Here is a 22,143-nt window from a genome sequence, read left to right as displayed (position 1 = left end):
AGTAACATGACGAATCGGTGGGGGAGTGAACTTAAACGCGAGCAGGGCGTGTTTATGTCGGGTCTCTGGAACCACATCTGGACCGCAATAACGCTCGCCTCAAGCCTCAAAAACACTTGACATGGACCAATGAGACAAAAGCGCTTCATAAGAATACGTGAAATGCAAAAATGTGATCTTGACTTGTTGCTCCGCTGCCACAACGCAGATGACAGACTTAATGACGGCGTTCACGGTGATCCCCGGCCAATCCACATGCCCCGGAGACCAGCGCGCGGTGAGCTGACATTATGCGCGTGTGTGTGTGTGTGTGTGTGGTTGAAGTGTAACCAACCTGTAGCCTAACTACACTTCAAGATTGGACTTGAAGTAGAAGTACATGTTTCCATTTTGGAAGACAGGAAAACTGGCAAAGTTCACAGCGGCAGGAAATAATTGGTGCGTAATGATCGGAGGTGTGTCAACCTGATATTCCACGTGGAGTCCTCGGGATATATTTTAGGTGCCTTCGGTGAACCGTACACCATTATGGTTATTTTGTTGGAACCAAACAACGAACCAGTACTGTATTTGGTTTAGTTTCACTTTCTATTTGAGCAGAGGCCTCAACAAGCAACTCCTGTTTGGTGGTTGTAAATGGCTCCAAGAGTCATGACAGATAGACGCGGGGAAGAATGAACAGGAGGCATGCGCACATTAGGCATTTTACCTGCTTTTTATTATGTGTGAACTTTTGTAGTAGTCGGTGTCAGAGAGAGTAGAAAAAAATAACTCGTGCTGTACTTAATTGAAGACAATAGTACCATAATATAGGCTATAGGCATATAAGGCTATAATTCATAATCCTAACGAAATATTGTCAGCACAATGTACATAAATGGTCAACTGTTGACATATTTATCATGCAGAATGCTTAATGTTGCATTGTATTATTGAATATTAATACCCAAATATTGTAATATTTAAATTAGTTTAGTAATACAACACTGCATCATGTTTTATTGGCTCCTTGTGTGTTCTGCATGTGCAATCTTAATGTGAAGAGTCATTTGTAACAAAAGCTGTCAAATAAACGTAGCGGAGCAAAAAGTACATCTTATCTCTCTAAAATGTAGAAGTACAAAGTAGCAGAAAAACAAAACACTCAAGTATAGGCCTAGTACAAGTAGTTCAAAATTGTTGCTCAAAAACAGTGCTTGAGTAAATGTACTTTACATTTCACCACTGACTTTGTTATTGGATGACTATTATTATTGATGCTTCAAAAGCAGCATTTTAAAGATTCACTCCAGATATGTTCTGAACTTTCAGCGTTTGTTTACTTTCAAGCTTTAACGTCGCACTTTGTTGTACTATAAGTCGCATATTGAACCATGATTGGCTTCCAAACCAGCTATGATCTTACAATCATGCTCATGTCGACACGTCTTCAATTGACATTTAAGGTGAGGAACTTTCCTCCATCATCGGATGAGTATGAAAACAGCCTTCTACTGCCAAACTCAATACAAACATCATTCTGCACAGTGAAGAGTGATGTGACAATAAGCAAGACGTGTTTTTGAGCAGAAGAGGAATTCAAGATTTTATTGTTTACCTTTGTGCTCGAGGTATTATTCTTCTGAGTTACTCTACTCTTACTAACTTGTCAACAGCCGAGGGTCTTTTGACAAGAACCTGCCAGATGTGTCCAGATTCAAGACTAAGGGAATTGTGTCCTTGCTTTGGAGTGACCTGTCTACCAAATCACTATCTTCCTTTAAAGCACGACATAAAACTATATTTTTGATGCTCAAAATGTCATTATGTTTCATACGCTGTATAATTTTAGATTTATATCTGTCTGTTTCTGCATTGCTTGTTTTAATCCAGTGTCTTTATTTTATTGCTTATTTTAGAAAAAGCACTTTGTAAAGTTGGTTTTGAAAAGCACTATAAAAACTATTTCTTACTATTATTATTCTTCAAAATCCTACTTATGTAAAAGTACTTAAAGAACCAAAAGTAACAGTACTTATGCAGGGTGGCTGATTTCAGGATTTAGTCATTATTATATTGTATTTATTATACAGATTTTAATATTAAATTATAATTATTAACTCAGGGGGAGAGCGACTTCATTCTCTGTTCAGGTAGACATTACTCCGCTATATCTTTACATAGCAAATAGTTGTTTGGTGCTGTATTAATGTTCAGAATATGAAATACAGCTCCTTTAAGTCCCTTCCACTTTAAAATGTAAATAATATTCTGGATTTTTCAATGAGCGAGAAGAAGTTTTTTTTTGTTGTGCAAAATCAACAGACAGAAATGAATACTCCAAGCAGAGTATTTATGTCTTAAAACATGACTAGAGGAGATCTTTAAAGCCATCACCACCAGTGAAAACATTTAAACAACAAGGATTTGGTAATACAGTTTGTCTCGATTGTTTGGAACAACTACGTTCAATTAACTTTTAATGGTTTCATTTTCTTTCTACTCAGTTCTCTTTACCTAGATGACCATTAACTTTAATTACTTCAAAGGCCCTGACTTAACGTTCTCTTTACTTGTCACACAACTTCTGTGTATGTGGTATTTCATTTTTCAGCTTCACATTAGGGTCATATAGGCAATAATTAAATCAAATGAAGCACATCAATCAATGATGAAAAGAACTGTGAGTTACAGATCTACATATCATAGCCTTCTGACATTATAATATTCAACAACCTTAATCCAACATTGCCCAACAGAATCCATTTTGTATTGCACAATGTGATACCCAACCAAACAGGAGGATACACCTTTTTACTGGAGGCATGGCACACCTATACTTTGTGTTCAGTGAGACAACAGTCAAATTTAACTTTGAGTCCATTTTGTGGCTAAATGGAATAAAAATAAAACAACAATGCAACCAATAGCTTAAAGGTCATGAACTATAAACAGACACGTTACCTGAAGGGAAACACAATTACATGAAGGCACACTGATCTATACCGTAAACACCACCAAACTTGTAGCCTTAATTAAATCAAAGGCTAATTAAAAATATAATGTGCAATCAGCTTCACCCTGTTTAAATGGTTAACAGAACTCAGAACAATCTTTGTACGCTTTGAATTTGACAGTGTTGTGCTAGGCAGAGACGGGGCGGGAGTAGCGGCAAAGGCTCCTCCTAAAATCTGGTCCCGCCTCCTGATACCAAATACCTATCGCATGACTGAAAGCAGAGTCAGGAGATTATAAATACTTGACTTGTTAGTTTCATGGATCACTGAACAGACATACGGGGTACAGGACCAGACGCTGTATGAAGTGATTGTTAAAATTTGTTGTTCGAAAGTCAGTCAAACAAATGCAAAGAGATGCAAAAAAACTACAAAGAGATGGAACATTTCCATCAGGAGTAGCAAAATTACCAGACGTGGAAAGACTACTGGAATATTGTACTTGCCTTAACATTTCCTTAAGTAAAGGTAAAAAGTAGGTAATGAATAAGTAATCATAAATAAACAGAGTAAAGTGGGGGGTCGTATATGATACTACTGTTAAATTAAAGAATATATTTTGCATTGCATTGCATTAATGTCAACTTATACACAAGTGGAACAACATCAGCAACAAGAACCCTAAAACTGGTCATTTATCAAATATACACACTGCCTTCATCAGTGTAGCCTTAAAGGATTAACCAGCAAGGAGACAAAATGTAGACAATTCAATAAAACAATAAATAAAACGAGCTATGTACAGCGATGCCTGAAACTTCTGTTACAATCACCAGTGGAATAAAACATCATCAAAACAGACAACGTGGATATGTGAACAATGTAATCTCCACAAGGGGTTCGTACAATAGCCTACGTGTGATAAATAATACAGTGGAGTTAAAGTAAAATTAATTAAAATGATTTTAAAAAATACACAAAAAACGACTTTATTACAGCAACAAGAGTATAGGCCCAAAAACACAAGAGACGCAAAGCAATCACAAAGATTCGTAAAACGACGACAGAGACGCTAAACGATGACAGAGATTAAAATTGTATGAAGATGTGAATTCAAAGTACATGGACTGACCAAAAGGCAGCAAATTGCTGCAAGATCACAAAATACCTAAATTGGGCACATGGTGTAAGGTTTGTTAAAGAGGAAATTATTGTAGCCTAAAGACAAATTCATAATAATGAGGAGAGAAAAAATGTGTGCAGTGTGTGATTTAAGAAGTTCTGTTAAAGCCAAGAAAATATCAGTAGCACTGCAGCGGATGGTTAACTTAAAACAATCCTAAATTAAATAAAATCAACAGTTTTGTTGTTTGGTTTTTATCATATCGATAACTGTCAAATCCAAGTTCTTAAATGTAGCATTAAGGTGAAATTGGCCTTACTCTTCTCATAACAGATTCAATCAAACTGTATTTCTATGTGTTATTTCCAGAAAGGTGTCCAGTACCGGTCGACCTGTCACCTGTGCCGAGAGAGTCACAAAACTCAGGTCTGGCTTTGTTTCTTAGTTCTGAGGTAGGCATACAGTGTGTGACTTGTTTCTCTAAATTATTGGTTGTCATACTTACCATACATACAAATGACAGAGGAAATATTTCTATAATCAGTAATGAAGATGGAAAAAACACACTAACAAATACAACACAAATTAAGTCAGATATTCTGGGTAAATATTAATAACAAAGGATTATTTTTATGATTATATGATAGGAAATGGAAATGTTATGTGCATGAAATGTAGTCATTTTCTTTGCTCTTGTATAACTTGATGTTGCGTACCCATACAGGTATACATGGCTTGGTAATACTGGGAAAGTTTCCTCAGAAAGAAAAAAAATGACATCTACTTGCATTATTTTGAAGTGCCAGCTTTTATGTAAAAACTCAAAAGAACAAAAAGACACCACATTATTGAAATTAATATATTGTAATTAGTGTCTCTTCATTCTCTTAAAGTCTCCTGAGTACATCTACGTGTGCTGCTCCTTATAATACAACCGTAAATCTACAGATGTGCTTGAAAGGCTTGGATAAACTGAAAAATGCCATTGAGGTGAGAGAAGGTATCAAATACTATTCAATTTTGTCAATGTTTGTGTTTTACCACTGATGATGAAAGCATTTGTTTTGTACCAGATGTAGAAATCATCATATTTGTATGTTCTCTGATACTGTTCTGTATCCTTTTTACACATGTACTGGTTTGTTTTTTGTTTCATATTTAAAAATATTAATTATATCATTGCTGTTTTTTTTCTTACCCCTTTTTATAGAGATCTGAAGCGATGCTGTATGCTCCGTCAAATAATGACATTAAAGTAAGTAGTAAAAGTAGGCTATATTTTTGTGTTCTGATTTTAGTTTGAAGAAAGATGAAAAGATTAGAGGACATGTCTGCATATTTGAGTCAATATTGTTATCCTATTGTCAACCAACCCTTTGAAAAGGACCAAAACCATCTATGAACGTTTCCTACTAACATGTATTGTCTGTGTGTAAACGTCAGTGAGGCACATTGTTGCACTGGGTGACATTTTATGTCATTGCAACGAACGTGGTCACAGTAGTTTATTGAGTAAACATACTCACTAGTGCATCAAATGTGTATCAATCCATAGTTGAAACAACAAATGCTCCATTTACTCATATTTGAGTTTGCTGAAAACTACAGGGCCCAGCTGTTTTAGGAAATTATTAGTCTATATAGTGCTAATTAGCCAATTATCACATGCTTAGACACCAAACTCAGATGGTGAACATAGAAAATATTATGCCTGCTAAATATCAGCATGTTAGCATGCTGGTGTTAGCATTTAGCACAAAGCACCACTGTGCTTAAGTACAACCTCACAGAGCTGCGAGCATGGCTGTAGAGCCTTAATCTTGTTTGAAAATTAAAATATATATTTGTGATAATTTTTCAAGTTTTACATCTGCAGTAGGAATAAATGGGCTAAGCAGCATAGGGCGAGGAAGTCAGAAAGTACTCAGACTGAGGCGTGGTTAGTTTTGGCCTTTTCATGGGATTTGTTAATAGAATATTGCCAACTGTCTCCTTTCAGAACACCACAATGACATCCGTTTACAGATACATATTCTATTTATTGTGCAGCACAATGATTGTCTAGCTAGGAAAGCAGTGGCAGTATTAAAAAGAATAAACTTAAAACAGAATTCATGTTATAGCTTTATTTGTGAGCTTGATCAAGTTTCTGCCTTAGTGCTGTTATTATCTGTGTAATGTGCACAAAAGGCCGGACACAGCTACAAAAATATGTGAATTATTGTTCATTTCTCTTTTTACAAGGAAAACTGTAAAAGAATGTCACTCAAATGTTACTTGATGGAGTTGGTGATGGTCATCATTGAAGAAGAAATTCAGGATGCTGAAACACATTGCATCCTAGATTTTAATGAAGACCTGCCTCCATTGGACAAGCAGCCTGCAGCTTACCCTGTAAGTCCTGTTAACAAAATCCCCCTTGGAGGGTCTGTCCTTACTTTTTTAACTACACGTCACTCTCGCATAACCACCGATGAAGCTGGATTCTGCAATCAGTAGTTATGTGGAAACATTTTGCATACATTTTTATTTTTGACCACCACACATGACATTACACAAAACCTCTGTGCCATATTAGCATTTATTTATATTTTCACTTTTAAAATATAAACGGTATTTATGTTTAAATATACGTTTTGTCTCTTTTGAATTTTAGGTTGACTGTCCACCATGTGAAGCATACACACTTAAAAATATTACAGTATTCATGGGAAGATTCAATAGCCTTTTGCAAGAAATGATTAGTTCGACAATAATACAGTAGTACAGAAATACAGTATAAGCTACTAATGTGTATTTGTAAATATTTGTAAAGAATTGTGGCTGTTTATATTTTGTAAATATCAAACTTGTAACTAAGTGTGACAAAGCATGCCGTCCTGTATTTTAGAATATAAGTTGGAAATGGATGACAGAACAGTATCTTAAGCCATTGATTGTTTATAACTGCACATGAAGTCTCCGTCACTGTGTATCTTGCCTTTAGTACAGTTTTGAGAGAAGTAACAGGAAGTAGCAACATGTACTGTATACAGAATGTATAATATTATTAAGCTCACTGCTAAGCACTACTGAATGTGACACCTATTATACAGTGTATGCCTAATGAACTCAAGTATCTTCAGAATTGTTGCTCAATCCAGTAAATAATACCACAACTATAAAGTCTTTCATTCTATATATTTTAGCCTTTTTTGTTTTTATCTCAAGTGATTGTTAAATGTGCTTTATAGAGTTTGTTTTGTAGAAACAGTCTTGTTTATATTTCATGTTTGTGGGCATTCAGACTGAAAACAGCTTTGCATAAAATCAATGCAAGCGTGCGTCTGTGTTGGTGCGGGCATGTTGCATCAGATACTGTTGAGACATGAACTATGATCCAGAAAGGCCTGTTCAGAGTTTAAAGACCTATCAGACACCAAACCACATGTTCATGTTCATGTTACAAAGTAATCTATCAGGAGTCTATGCTTGGATGTATTTATTGGCCAACGGAGCAGCATGCCGGATGATGCAGCGTTGGGCGACCCAGAAGCCCCCTGCATTGACAAACTGGCCTCATTCAAAAGATTAAGGGAGCCATGCAAAGCTAAAGTTGGTCTGAATGCACTCACCAAAGTGCATTGTTTTTATCCTTGAGGTCTAGCAAACATGCTGAGTGCATTTCCTTCCTGATAAAACACTTAAAAAATGTATTTTTGCATTGGTTACATAAGTGTTCATTTGCTAGTATTCTTCTTACTAACTCTTTTTGTTGGCACATTGCTATGTTTGTCAGTGCATTTCCGTTACCAACTGTTGTTTAGCAGAATAGCCGAAAGCAGATGTCAAGATGTGAGAAAATGCAAGCCCTAATGCACGAGAGGTAAAAAACAAAAATCCACAGGTTACCTTTAAGTATAAAAAGCCAAGAAAATGATGATAGATGATATGAACAAATTAAAATCAGTATTTGAGCTCTTTGTTCTAAAGTTCTGCATTGCGTTAACCTGGTGAGCCAACAGTCAGTAATTGATGAAGTACAGAAATAGCCTCTGGTCTGGGGTCAGGCTCAGGTCTCAATTTGGCGGTTGCTGATGAAACATGTCCAGCATGGATGAGAAGTTGTTAATTTGTATGAACAACTGATTGAGGAATTTGGCAAAGACAGTCATCATTCCAGAGATAGATTGCAAACCTTGATCCCAGAAATCTGCTGAAAGGTGAAAGATTCAAGTCAAAGGGAGGATTTTTGGAACATACTGATCATACAGCTGCAGGGCAGAGACTGAGTTATGCTTCAGGAATGGTTTGACACGTTTTCTTTAGTTTTTTTGCCGTGACCCTGCGTAACCATTGGAATACAAAGTTATTGCTGTGAATTGCAGCTGACTACAGCTGCTGTCGAAAGAGCAAGCCACCTTTTCAAGACTACAGGCGGTAGGTAGTTGATACTCAAAATTTGAATATTTGGTGGATTGTTCAATTAAGTGTTTGGAATTCAAGTGTTTTAATTTCAGATACAAAATTGTGTAAATAATCTATATTTTATCTTGCCAAAGATGATATAATCCTCATCTATTTGAGTGGATTACTTGAATGTATCTTGCAAGTTGGGAATGTTTTTAATGCACACAGTTGCACAACACATGATTTAAATTATGACTTGTGTAGACTGCACTTATGACTTGTAGCAGTTTAGTTCCATTAAACGCACTTATATAAATAAATGATATTAAATGTAAACAGTATGTTATACAATCACACATATCCACATCAATCCCTTTTATTTCATTTTATTACAATAAACAATTGTAAAGGTCCAATGTTTAACACAACAAACATGCATTAAAGTCCAAGGTATTAACCCTTAAAGTATAAAATCATTTTAGAATACAAAAATAAATAATTGAATTTGATATATCGCATTCAGAAACGCTGGTCCAATATCCTCATTATGGCCTGTACCTTGAGATATGAAAAATATTATGGAAAAAGCTCAATAAGATGAGTTAGGAAACAGGATTTAACATATGCTTTAAAATACTGGTATGTTACTTATTACAAATTAATGGAAAATATATCTGCATCAGTCCAAAACAATACAGGCAATGTTTGGACCTAAATATGTGATCACATCAAAAAGTAGATAACAATTGCTCAAGAACTGCAAAAATCTTGTAGTTTCATCATATAGTAAAACTCAGAACATCCAAACATTGAATGAGGCTATAAACAGTTTGTTTCCAAGTAATTGGGGAGAGCGGTATTTCTACCACAAAAATCACTGTAGCATGTAAGTTCATTCTTGACCTTAGGAACAGTGTATTCAACAAACTATTGCTTCGATTCAAAAGGTCCCCAAACTAGGATATAAAAAAAAAGAAAAGCTTTTAACTTAAGCTCACTGTCAGTGAATGGATCTCCTCCGAAATAGCTCAGAAAAGATAATAAGTGGACCTTTGAGCTAATACTATGTTGTCACACACACACTTATCATTTCAGCAAAAGGGGAATTATTCATGCACACAAATGCTGGTTGAACTGCTTAAAGTCTAAAGAAAGATCATTAACACTCTGTACATCCACACAAAGATTATCTACACCGCTGCAACGCTCGTCACTGCTTAGGCCATGAAAAATAAAACAAGGCAATAACGGAAAGTGCATTCATATTACAAATAACATGTCTGGCAAATCCAGCTTGGAAATCGATTAGCACATCCAACCAAAAGCAAATCAGCAAAATGTAAAATACAGCCATGTGTTTTTTGGGTTACAAACAATAAACATTTTAACCAGCTTTCATATTTAAAACTTGGGTAACACACAATGACTGTGGCTTAGGTCCTCAAGAGTCAACTTTACCGTAGGTCCCCTCCGGTGGTCGGTAGCACTTGGGAAAGGCCATCAGCTGCAACATGTTGAAGGCATATTTCCTACATCTAATATTCTTTTGAACGTTCTCAATCCGACATCCTTCTCTGGTGATCAAAAAAAAGGGAATGAGAGAAAGAAAAGAAAGGAAAACAAAAAAGTAAACATGAATGAGTTTTTAAATTAGGTTTCTAATGATAGACACAAAATATGATTTAATTTAGTCCCAAAACAAGATGACATCCCAAAATACTAATTTGTGTTCTTATTGAATTAAGTATTTGTTTGTTGAATAACATAAAAAAAATAGAAAATTCTGCAGGAAATTTTGACAGTGTGGCTGCTACTGCCCGAAGACGTCGCAATATATATACTGTATACACGCCGATATTGCCGGTAGTAACGAAGCATGTACACTGCTCAAAAAAATACACTTAAGCAACACATCCTAGATCTGAATGAATGAATGAAATAGTCTTATTGAATACTTTATTCTTTACATAGTTGAATGTGCGGACAACAAAATCACACAAAAATTATCAATGAAAATGAAATTTATTAACCCATGGAGGTCTGGATTTGGAGTCACACTCAAAATTGAAGTGGAAAAACACACTACAGGCTGATCCAACTTTGATGTAATGTCCTTAAAACAAGTCCAAATGAGGCTCAGTAGTGTGTGGCCTCCACGTGCCTGTATGACCTCCCTACAACGCCTGGGCATGCTCCTGATGAGGTGGCGGATGGTCTCCTGAGGGATCTAGTCCCAGACCTGGACTAAAGCATCCGCCAACTCCTGGACAGTCTGTGGTGCAACGTGGCGTTGGTGGATGGAGCGAGACATGATGTCCCAGATGTGCTCAATTGGATTCAGGTCTGGGGAACGGGCGGGCCAGTCCATAGCATCAATGCCTTCGTCTTGCAGGAACTGCTGACACACTCCAGCCACATGAGGTCTAGCATTGTCTTGCATTAGGAGGAACCCAGGGCCAACCGCACCGGCATATGGTCTCACAAGGGGTCTGAGGATCTCATCTCGGTACCTAATGGCAGTCAGGCTACGTCTGGCGAGCACATGGAGGGCTGTGCGGCCCTCCAAAGAAATGCCACCCCACACCATTACTGACCCACCGCCAAACCGGTCATGCTGGAGGATGTTGCAGGCAGCAGAACGTTCTCCACGGCGTCTCCAGACTCTGTCACGTCTGTCACATGTGCTCAGTGGAACCTGCTTTCATCTGTGAAGAGCACAGGGCGCCAGTGGCAAAGTTGCCAATCTTGGTGTTCTCTGGCAAACGTCCTGCCCGGTGTTGGGCTGTAAGCACAACCCCCACCTGTGGACGTCGGGCCCTCATACCACCCTCATGGAGTCTGTTTCTGACCGTTTGATCAGACACATGCACATTTGTGGCCTGCTGGAGGTCATTTTGCAGGGCTCTGGCAGTGCTCCTGCTGTTCCTCCTTGCACAAAGGTGGAGGTAGCTGCTGGGTTGTTGCCCTCCTACGGCCTCCTCCACGTCTCCTGATGTACTGGCCTGTCTCCTGGTAGCGCCTCCATGCTCTGGACACTATGCTGACAGACACCGCAAACCTTCTTGCCACAGCTCGCATTGATGTGCCATCCTGGATGAGCTGCACTACCTGAGCCACTTGTGTGGGTTGTAGACTCCGTCTCATGCTACCACTAGAGTGAAAGCACCACCAGCATTCAAAAGTGACCAAAACTTCAGCCAGAAATCATAGGAACTGAGAAGTGGTCTGTGGTCACCACCTGCAGAACCACTCCTTTATTGGGGGTGTCTGTCTTGCTAATTGCCAATAATTTCCACCTGTTGTCTTTTCCATTTGCACAACAGCATGTGAAATTGATTGTCAGTGTTGCTTCCTAAGTGGGCAGTTTGATTTCCCAGAAGTGCGATTGACTTGGAGTTACATTGTGTTGTTTAAGTGTTCCCTTTATTTTTTTGAGCAGTGTATTTTCAAGGTACACCACATGCTCTGTGTGTTTCACTGTGAGAGACATGTAGAGAATACAATGGTTGTATTGCCTTGTTTAATTACCATTGCAACAGGAAATGAATCAATGAATGACTGAAAGAATGTTTTTAAAAATGTATTATCAATGTGTCATGCATAACTACACCCAACCCACTTACAAGTAACCACTTGGGCTTACAAGTAACCACATATTCATACAAGGCAGGGCCAGAATGCAGTGTACACATTTTAATAGAAAAAAAACACAACATTTCCAAGCTTTTTGGCCAAAAATGGTGTATAAAGAGTAAAAATGATGGGACCTTGAGCAATTTGTTTGGAAAAATCACAGAATATTTTCCTGCTCTGCTCCACTCTGACAGTTATGTCCTCACTCTAGCGCTGAACATTCCGTGCAATACACACCCATTATAAAATCTGAAATCCCATTCACTTCCCATTTGCTTCGTTTTTCGGGATTTTCGGGGAAACTGCTGGGCGAATCTCTCTAGAAAATAGATAGCACACGATTCCCGATCAGGCCGCACGTTTTGATGTATTTTTTGCGCAGGTGTTAGCAACGCTGTGTGAGGAGAAGCGCGCCAAACTTTCTGGATAAACATTATTAAGCCTGATTGATTATATACAGTGCGCTTTGGCACAGGCAGTTTTACTGCCTTTGTGCTACAAAGCCACACTGAATGAATACATGCATGACACATTTGATTGGTAACAACTGATAACACCATTTCACAGCTGTCTAGCTGGTGTAGTGTAAACAAGGCACATAACACTTGGGTCATAAGTGTCACTGTTTAACATTCAACAAATCAGAATCCTGAATTACCAGGGGCCATGGTGTAATATATTTAACTGTTTGCAGTCTTTGTATGACTCCTTTGTTTTCAGCCCGTCAATGTCAGGGGTAAAGACTGACTTTTCCTCTAAACCCATTTTCACTAAGAATTCGCTCTTCCTTCACTTGAACAACGACAGATCCGCTAATTAGCCAAAATTAACAGGGAGGAGGATTATGTGAGAGAAAGATCATTTTATATTAACAAAATGTTCTCCTTTAGAGTTAAAAATAGTTCACATGAATCCTAAAAACCAGTGGCGGGGCGTGCAATTTATACCTGGGCCTTCACTGCTGTCCTACTACAGTTGAACCACCTCCTAATAACCTCATTATGACTATTTGTTTCGTGTAAAAATGAGGCTCAACACCTACAAATACACTAACTGCAGTGCAGATACATGAATACGCGCATGACGGGACAATGCATATCGTCAAAATCAATTCGCAAAACGGGGGAGCTAAAACACGCATTCCTCCACACACTAAAGAGCACGAGCCATTCAAATAGTATTCCCATCAGAGGGAACAATATTAACCACACCATAGACAAATTAACACAGTAGTAACGCTCCTATCACTCCTTCCAGGAAATATACCACACCTTAGTTCTTGTTACTGGGGGATTTATTCGTCTGTCAACACCGAGAGGGAAAATGAGTCCACTTGAAAACACATGAATCTTCAAAGATGATGACTTAAACACTTTAACTTCACTTTAACACCTTGACTTTAACACTTTGCGCGGAGTACATAGACTTCTGCCGCTTCACGTGTCTTCTTGCTGCTGTGCACCGACTAAATGTGTCCCCAGTGCAACATTGGACGTAACAATAGTTCCTATCACATATAAAACCAAACAAAAATCCATATTCATAAAAACAAGTTGTACAAATAATAATATATAAACAAGCATATTAAAGCTACTGCAGATGTAAAAACAAAAGCAGTTCACTTACCAAAGCTTCTGTTCTTGAAGAAAAACATATAACTATACTGAAAACAGGTTTTATAACAGATATTTCAACACAGTTCAACAGATAGTTCTTAGAAGTATGGAAGCCAGCATTCCTAGAAGGAAGGATGATGGCGTCAGGAATTTTGGCCGAGTACTAGAAACACTTCCCATCTAAAGAGCCGAATGTCCTGCCAAGATGTTCTGTTATTGTTTCCCCGATGAAGATGAAACATATGACCAAATTACATATTATATAAGATACCATATTTGGTAACCAGAGGTGCTGGGTTTGTGGTTCAATTGACGCATTTGTTTGGTGGAAAGTGACCTGAGGGGGGTGAATTTAGACTACAAGTGTAAGCTGTAAAAAGTAATACATTGGACTTGTTGGATGTTGCCGTGTGCTCATTAAACACTTCCCGCTGGTTGCTACTCCAAGAACTGCGTCTCTTCTCTTCATTTCAGCCACAACCTAATGGTAGTGTTTCTGACACAACACTGTTCACTATTTAAAGACAAAGTCCATCCTCCTTTCTTTGTTAATAAAGAGTTCAATGACACGGTTGTTCAGTAACGTTACATCCGTGCATTTTAGTTCCAGTAAGAAGTCCTTCTCGATTCATCGATGCCAGTGATGACAGTCGAGCCTCCCCAGTTGTATTTCTTGAATACGTCTTAATGCGTTTGAGGGCTGAAAATGTCCGCTCGACAGAGGCAGTTGATATTGGGATTGTCACCGCCTAACATGTCACGCTAGCCCACTGACCAATTACGTATGGCTAGGCCAGCTAGCAGGCTCTGGCATGTTAAAGAATACGCCCAACATGTCAAACTAAAAATCTGATTGGTTGAAAACTATGACACTCAACAATATCGTCCCCATTCACTTAAACTGCAAAGGGATTCACTTGTAATTCTGAAGGCCTCCGGGCAGATTGTTTTAACCTAGAGACAACATAGGGGCGAAATCTGATTGGATAATAGCTCTACTTAAAACAAGCTGCACTGAAAGCAATGCTGCAGGCTGGAAGCAGAGCAACTAAGGAAGACAGTTGTGCAATGAGAAAATAAGCTAATGGGGAAAAAAAATTACAATACATGTAGTGTTTTTATGAAAAATTATTAAATTATAAAATAGCTATAACTTATTGATTCTGTCTAGGCCAGCAGAGGAGGCTTTGCTGGCCCACCACTGCTAAACACTAGATTCAAGTGCAGTAACACTGTATTCACTCATGTCTTCCAATGATTCAGTGATATATCAAAAATGATGTTTCTGTTTAAAAGCACAATTTGGTGTTGGGCAAGACAGTTAGAGTTCCAGACAAATGACAAACAAGCTGCCCTACAGGATTCTGACAACTGTAAGGGAGTCACCCTTAAGTTAATTAAGGAAGTGAAGCTGCCTCTGGGTACACTTCATTTCCTCACGAGGTGCAATAGCTAACATTTGCTTTTCCACACTGCATAAATTGCTGCAATAAAGTTTTATGATAGTTTTGACATGAGCACCTTTAAAGGTGTTTATCGTTAACAGTGTGGGGAATCCAGTGTGCTGCAGCCAAAACAATGAAAGCTACTTGTGTTTTCTCAAGCTGCAGTGCGTTGAGCTCTCTCTGACACTGGTGTGTGGAAATCAGCCAAGAGCTACACTCACAAGATACACGGCGCACACCATGATGGTAAAAAAACAAAAAACTAGTTTTTTTTCAAAAACTATTAAACACACATCAATGAGCCCCATTGGTGCAATGGGTGACATGATCTTTCATTATGATGAACATAGGAACTGTAGTATATTTTGGACCAATCCCTCATACATCGTCCTGCCGCTGTAAATACCTGTTCTCACCAGTAAACCAAATGAGTATTATTCCGCAGCTTAAAGCAAAAAAAAACGAGAGTGCCCAGCTGTTTCACGAAAAACAACAGCCTTTTTACTTTTTTTTGTATAAATAGTATTAATGGGCTTGGGGCTGGTTAACACAGTCAGGGACGGGAAGTCAGAAAGCTTTGAACATTGTTCAGCTCTTGGAAAAATATTGACAAATGCCAGGCATATCCACCTTAAAATGAAGATGTCTGCGAGTCAATATAAATGTAATGTATATCGATATCAAGTTAGCGTGAGCCTAGCTTTAACATTAGTCTAAATAAAGTTTGTTCTTGTCAGATGTTAAGGACTGACTTAAAGCTTGTCAGAAAAGATTCCTTGCAAATCAAGAAAGAGTAAACATTTAATTGCCGGTTATTTTACTTGATACCATCTGATTGAAATAGATTTTCCCCAATCCTTCGCTGCTAATCAGGGGTTAACACCTCACAGCTTGATGTTGATATGAAATCACTCGCACTTATTAACTTTCTTTGAGAAAGTCTGTCAGATCCAACTACCACCCCTCAAAAGAGAATAACCAGCAAACACAGAAAAAGGAGTGAGTAGAGATGGCATTGTCAGCAATTTATTGATATTTTGCAAGCAGAAAAACAAGACTTAAAATGAGCCACACAACCAGTAAGTGCGAGCTAACGAGCAGCAGGGCAATGGGGTAAAAGTGTCGTGACGCTGGTTTGTTCTCTGTCATGGAGCCAGCCTCAGGGTCCTCCCACTGCCCAATGTCTCCCTGGGTCAGCCGACTGCAGGGGCGCCCATCAGAGTGAAACAGAACGAACAGATCAAAAACCGGTGGTGTTAGTGCAGTCTAGATGCTGTCTAAGTGGGACTTCTAGCACAGATTGATCACTTGAGAGATCATACTAGGCTGGTACCAGAAGGCCCACTTAGACACAGATCCATTAGTACAGACTTAAAGAGCCACAGACAAGCAGGCATTGAAGAATGGAGCAGAAATGTGAGAAACAGACTCACGAAGAGCTGCATGTTAAGCCGCATAATGAAATGACTTGCTTGGCAGAGGATGGACAGAGGAGGCATGCAGTTTTATGCACATTTCATAGTGAAAGTTTTATGCAGAATCAATGTGTTTTCATTACATCTGATCCAGCTGATTTGCATTTACTTAAGTCTAGAGCAGAAGACTCATTGTTTACGGACGCGGCGTAACAGGTAATGTGACACTTCGATGTCCTTTTGGATAGAATTTCACTTGATTCACACTTTGTTTATGAGAGACTTAACTCACTGTCACTTTGGGCAGAACAGAAAACAATTATTAAAGAGTAAAACTGCTCCCTTTTGAGATAAACAACAACTTTTGACAAGCGCAGAATGTCCATGTTAGACATTCATTAATTCGTATGATCTTTAGCCTGTGTGGATAATGAAACTAGGAAAAGACAGACAACCACATGCCTGAACAGCGTAATACCATCCAAACAGCCAAATACCATCCACCCTTAATGCTACAAGTACAAACCAGTAGGTTGTGTGAAGTACACACTTCCTGACATCAAAGTTCTTATCAAAGTTCTTGTACAGTAAAACACGTCTGTCCAAACTTATGTCATGGATGGGTGAACGACCGGTCCAGCTTGTCTTATCAGCAGCATCAGCCTTCCCTATTCTTATTCAAAACAAAACATCAAACCAAAATCAATAAACAGACAAATATGAGAAGAAATCTCAGCTTCCTTTGACTACAACAAGCACAGTTGACTCATATACCTGCTGACGTTGCAGTTTCCACCCCATGAAAATGAAAGCAAATTAGCATATTTCTATTGTCACGTTTGGGCAGTTGTTTCAACTCACTGTCTTTCCTGTGCAGAATAAGCATCAGGTTGCGGGGAAAGCAGATGTATCACTTACTAAAGTGATGACGTTAGATCGCAGTTGCATTGTCAACCAGATAGATGTGACCCAACAAACTCAAATGACGGTGCCTTAAATCATGGTAAATACACTGATGTTAGTGCTGTGTTAACCACTTGACCGTACAGATAGATCTAGTTATGTTTTATTAATTTAAAAGCATTAAGCTTATATATAATCCAAACTAATTCCATTAAAACACAGCTAATATTTTGGTTTGCAGCAAACAAAAAATGTGTCAGTGAAAAGTACTACTAGAAATATAACGCAGCTCATATTTGCCACGTAAGAATCTTTTACACGTATAAAGATTTTCTTTTGCTCCTTTGAGCTTACGATTAACTTCCTCCATTATCCGCCCCCCCCCCCCCCCCCCCCCCCCCCCCCCCCTCACTTCAACTCTAAATTAATGTTAAATTCCACTTATTTTAAAAACGAATCAATTTAATAAGTACAGTGGTTTAACAAAGTAGAACTGTTTATAGTGTTTGAAGAATTGAATCAGACTTTTGAGAAGTCAAAGAGTATCACTTCATTGTGCCTGGAGGATATCACTGCAGATTACTGGAGTGCACTTTCACAGCTAAAACGCAGCTTCCTTTTATCTTTTTAGACTAGATCTTCATCACTGACCTACCACCATCATGCATTTATAAAAAATTCCATTGAGAAAACCTAAAGCACGTATTTTTAGTAAGTTTAACGTATCACTGTAGGTGCTGCATTCAAACACTGAGCTACTGTTTGAATGCAGCACCTGTAGTAAGACGGTGATCTACTGCTGTTTCACTCCCGAGCTCTGTGGCACGTGTTCAAATTCTTTAGACATCACAAAGGGATAATAATAGTCCGCTACACATACATTTAGAGGAACGCTTTTGTGTAACAAGATCCTTATTATAATCTACTTAACATTATTAGATGTGCCCAGGGCTGGTAATTGCCAGGATCTATTTATTTTCAAGGTTAAATCAATTTACAATATTCTACAAATTGGTTATGCATTCTACTGTATATGAGGAGATCTGATGAACTTGTCACAAGGTTGAGTAGTTTGTAATAATTCTAAATAGCAAACTTACTGCAAAGATTTCTATTAAAGCATTCATTTTTGTATATTTCAACTACACTTGACCAAGACTGTATTGTTAGTTATGTATCAACCATTTGGTTGGGTGAAGACTTATTTATTGAGTGTGTTGACTGTAACAATGTTTCTAGTCCGTAAACCCTTCCACACCCACCACCCTAGAGATATAATATTGTTAAGGTTTGTTAAGTTGCTTACTGTGCTGTCCATTGTACAACTTGATGTTTTACATCACACCAGCAAATGTGCATCTCATCGGTTCGATGTATTCATTTCATTAACTTGTTAACTTACTTTATAAAAACAGGTTATTATGTACTCAAAGTGGCAATCCTTAAGATTTCCATCCTGGCTGACTTTGAATTTTCACATGAGTGAAAAATTCAACAACAGTCTGGAGTCAGTTTGTTGCTAAGTGAGCATTACATTTTCAGAATAGTGAGCATAGTACCATGCACACATTTTGTGTGTGTATACAATGGAGAGAAAGCAGCATTTGTTTCGGGAATGTCACCACAGACCTCCAGTTTGTAATACTGCAAATGACTAGATATTGAAATACTTTCATCAGTGGGCCACAGGCTCAATCACCATCGTCTGAACTTCTTCTGTGATTGAACAGTTTTCGAGATTATTACTTTAATCACCCCATCTTTTTTACTTTACACCAATTTCTGATCCAGATTAGTTGTAAAATCTGTTGAGTGATTGAGTTGTGGCCAGTTGTTATTTGTGTGTTTGGTCATGTAATGCCCCGTCCACTTATTCATCTAACTCAATTGCCATCAGCTGGCCTGTACAGGTCATTACCACAGGCATTTCAGATGTGCACTTCGCCGACGGCCTTAAAAAATGTCTAAAGTTAGAACTTATCGGATTTAGACAGATGCAGGTGTTTACCCTGCTGGCACATACAAACATTAAAAGGCAGCAGTGTCCCTGCAGCACTGATGGGAACATGCATGGTTGCCTTTGAATGTGTGAGGGAAGGCGGTGATGGTGGAGGGAACACACGATGTTTACAGTGGCACATCAAACGGTGATAAGATGGGAGGCGACAGTGGAGACAAAATGTCTTTCATGTGTGCGATGATGGCATCAGCTTTGACTCGCGTAACATTTGCTGTGGGTGCAGGTTATTTCTTTAACCAGACTTTTGTAATCACATGTCTTTTCAAGGATTAAAGAATGCAACTGCTAAATCTTCAGCGTTACTGGCTAAAAGGTCAGATCACGCACAGTTCTATCACTTGCCTCTTGTAGTATCTAGCCATGCTGTTAGTTTCAGTTTTGCGAGCTGAGATTTTGAGATATCTACGCTGAAAACTCTGCTGACAACCCAATGCAGTTCAAGTGAATGGTATTTAATTTGTGCTCTTTGAAGCACTTAAAATTCGCCAATTTGAAAACCCAAGATTGTGTCTTTCCAGAAACAACAACCTTGTTAATCCATAGATCTCATTGACAATCGCTTTCATAGGAACTATGAAGAGTAAACAAAACTGTTTTTCTGGAGAGACAAGCTGCTACTGAAGTTGTTACATGTTTTTCTTAGCTTTGAGCATTGGGGGTGGTGACGGAAATCTCGGAGACACATCTCTGAGATTTTATCTGACCAAATAAAACCAAAACTATCTGCACGGCTACATATTACTGAGTCAAAATAGATGATTGACTTTTTAAATGCAGCATGTTTGGGATTGGTTGGAATAATAACTTGCACCCATAATAGTTTATAGTATCTTCTATTGCTGTCTTACCGCCGCATACAGTCCAGAGCACGGATGAAGAAATCCTTGCTGAGCTGGTGTTCGTCACGTAGGAGGGCACACTGCTCTAATGTGACAGACATGGATGTCCGGTCTTTGGCACTTTTACAGCTGGTAAACCTGATGCCATTTAACCTTCGGCAGATCTGGAGGGAAGTGGAAAGAAAAACACACCTAATGATTACATGCATCACTAAAAGCAAATTGTTCCTTCTTTGTCAGTAATAGTGACTCAAATTGAAAATCTTTGCCTTGTTTTACATCTGCATTTGACCCTGACTTTAAATCTAATTACCTCAAACCATTGTGGTCTTATTTGCTGAAACACATGTGTGTTGTTTTTTTGTTACTTTACAATATTTTTTTTCTTTATGTACATATTAGAACCTTGAGAAGATAGTTAATCTCATTGTCTTGTCTAATAAATAGAAAAAAACTCTAAAATATAGCTTAAAAAAAGAAATGTCTCAACAACTGTTAGATGGATTGCCACAAAACTTTGTAGAGACATTCGTGATCCACAGAAGATAGACTTTAATAACTTGGGTGATCTTCTAACTCAGCAGAACTTTGTGTTTTGCACTTATTAGAAAATATTAGCATGATAACACATTCAATTAAGAAGATGAACATGGTAAACACATTTCCACCCGAACATCAGCACAGAGCCGCTAGCATGGCTGTAGATTCTTACATCTATCTTCTGTGAATCACAAGCACTGTAAGAACATGTTAAACAATTCATTATCAGATGATGAATACCAGGGAAAAGGTCAGTGTCTATAAAGTATCCTCTTCCAAAGTCAATCCATCATAGTCAGGCAGTTACTTTTTGTTTGGCTCTCATTAAAGCACATGAAATATCAATATGTCAAAAACGTAATACTACGCTACGTAGTGTTTACAGATCACAGTTACCAAGATAGGAAGTTTATTTAATGCCGTTCAGAGAAAAGAGTCTTCCTCGACAATAATGTAAAGTCGCAATAAAAAAAACTGCTCACCGTTCCAGCAATCCATAGTATCTCCACATTCTTTCTCTTCTTTGTAACTACATTCTGGCCCAGGGTTTCAAGTAATTCTTTTATGTCAGTCTGTGTCTGAAAACATGGTAGACCTGTTCATACAAAGCACAAAACACATTCTAAGTGAGTGGCTGTGTTTCTTTCTTTGTTCTGGTGAAAATACAAGTTTGAGTACAGGCTGCCACTCAGAGCTGAATGCAGGTTCTGATGGATTGATGTGTGTTAGTAGACAAAAGGGAAACAAATCACTCAACACATTTTGTTGAAGAAAATTACATTCCTAGACTTTCTAACTGATAAAGTGACACTGTATAAATTGTCCTGGTGTGGTAAACTCCTTAAGATACTCAATGCATACTATAGAAAACTACCCTCATGAACTGGAAATCAAGAAATAACACACACATCACACACTGGAGAAACTTAATGATAGAATATATTTCAATGGACAATCTAACCTCGTCCATCATATACAATACAACAGAACACCACTCCACCTGGTCATCCCTCACTATGTTTCTGCAAACGTCATCCTATTAATATTTGTATAGTATATATCTATTTTCTTTATGTATTTATTGCTATTATTGATTTTTGTTTTGTTGTTTTTCTTGCCTAACAACCAATTGAAACCCACGTACATGCATACATGAACATCCATATGCACATACTTTGTTTTTTAATTGTTATTATTATTTTTTTATTTCTCTCCTTTCATCTCAAAAGGCTCAAGGACACACACACACACACACACACACACACACACACACACACACACACA

At 38.1% G+C, this 22,143-nt stretch overlaps 2 protein-coding genes across 8 annotated transcripts in view; one reads left to right on the top strand and one right to left on the bottom strand.

Annotated features, from left to right (window-relative positions):
• The first annotated feature begins 32 nt into the window (after positions 1-32).
• On the top strand, positions 33-7,220 carry LOC116392033 (interleukin-15-like). Its single transcript, XM_031863152.1, has 6 exons — positions 33-277; positions 4,429-4,511; positions 4,953-5,049; positions 5,270-5,314; positions 6,304-6,453; positions 6,716-7,220. The coding sequence occupies exons 1-6, from the start codon at positions 209-211 to the stop codon at positions 6,821-6,823; spliced, it is 552 nt and encodes a 183-aa protein (XP_031719012.1). The 5' UTR covers positions 33-208; the 3' UTR covers positions 6,824-7,220.
• Positions 7,040-22,143, bottom strand: part of inpp4b (inositol polyphosphate-4-phosphatase type II B) — a 126,923-nt gene continuing 111,819 nt past the window's right edge. For 6 of the 7 annotated variants that reach the window (XM_031863143.1, XM_031863144.1, XM_031863146.1 and 3 more), the window contains 3 exons: positions 21,342-21,454; positions 20,329-20,483; positions 14,837-16,343 (listed from right to left, as the gene is read on the bottom strand). In XM_031863143.1, coding sequence (XP_031719003.1) covers positions 16,169-16,343; positions 20,329-20,483; positions 21,342-21,454 — 443 coding nt within the window. In that variant the 3' untranslated portion in view covers positions 14,837-16,168. Of the gene's footprint in view, positions 10,023-14,836; positions 16,344-20,328; positions 20,484-21,341; positions 21,455-22,143 lie in introns of those variants that run through there. The other variant, XM_031863145.1, reaches the window with a different exon arrangement.

This window comes from Anarrhichthys ocellatus, unplaced genomic scaffold (assembly GCF_004355925.1).
Source record: "Anarrhichthys ocellatus isolate YVR2014 unplaced genomic scaffold, GSC_Weel_1.0 scaffold28, whole genome shotgun sequence".
In the NCBI taxonomy this organism is placed as follows: Eukaryota; Metazoa; Chordata; class Actinopteri; order Perciformes; family Anarhichadidae; genus Anarrhichthys; species Anarrhichthys ocellatus.
Note: the sequence above shows the minus strand (reverse complement) of the source record. Positions and strands in the feature narration are given on the sequence as shown.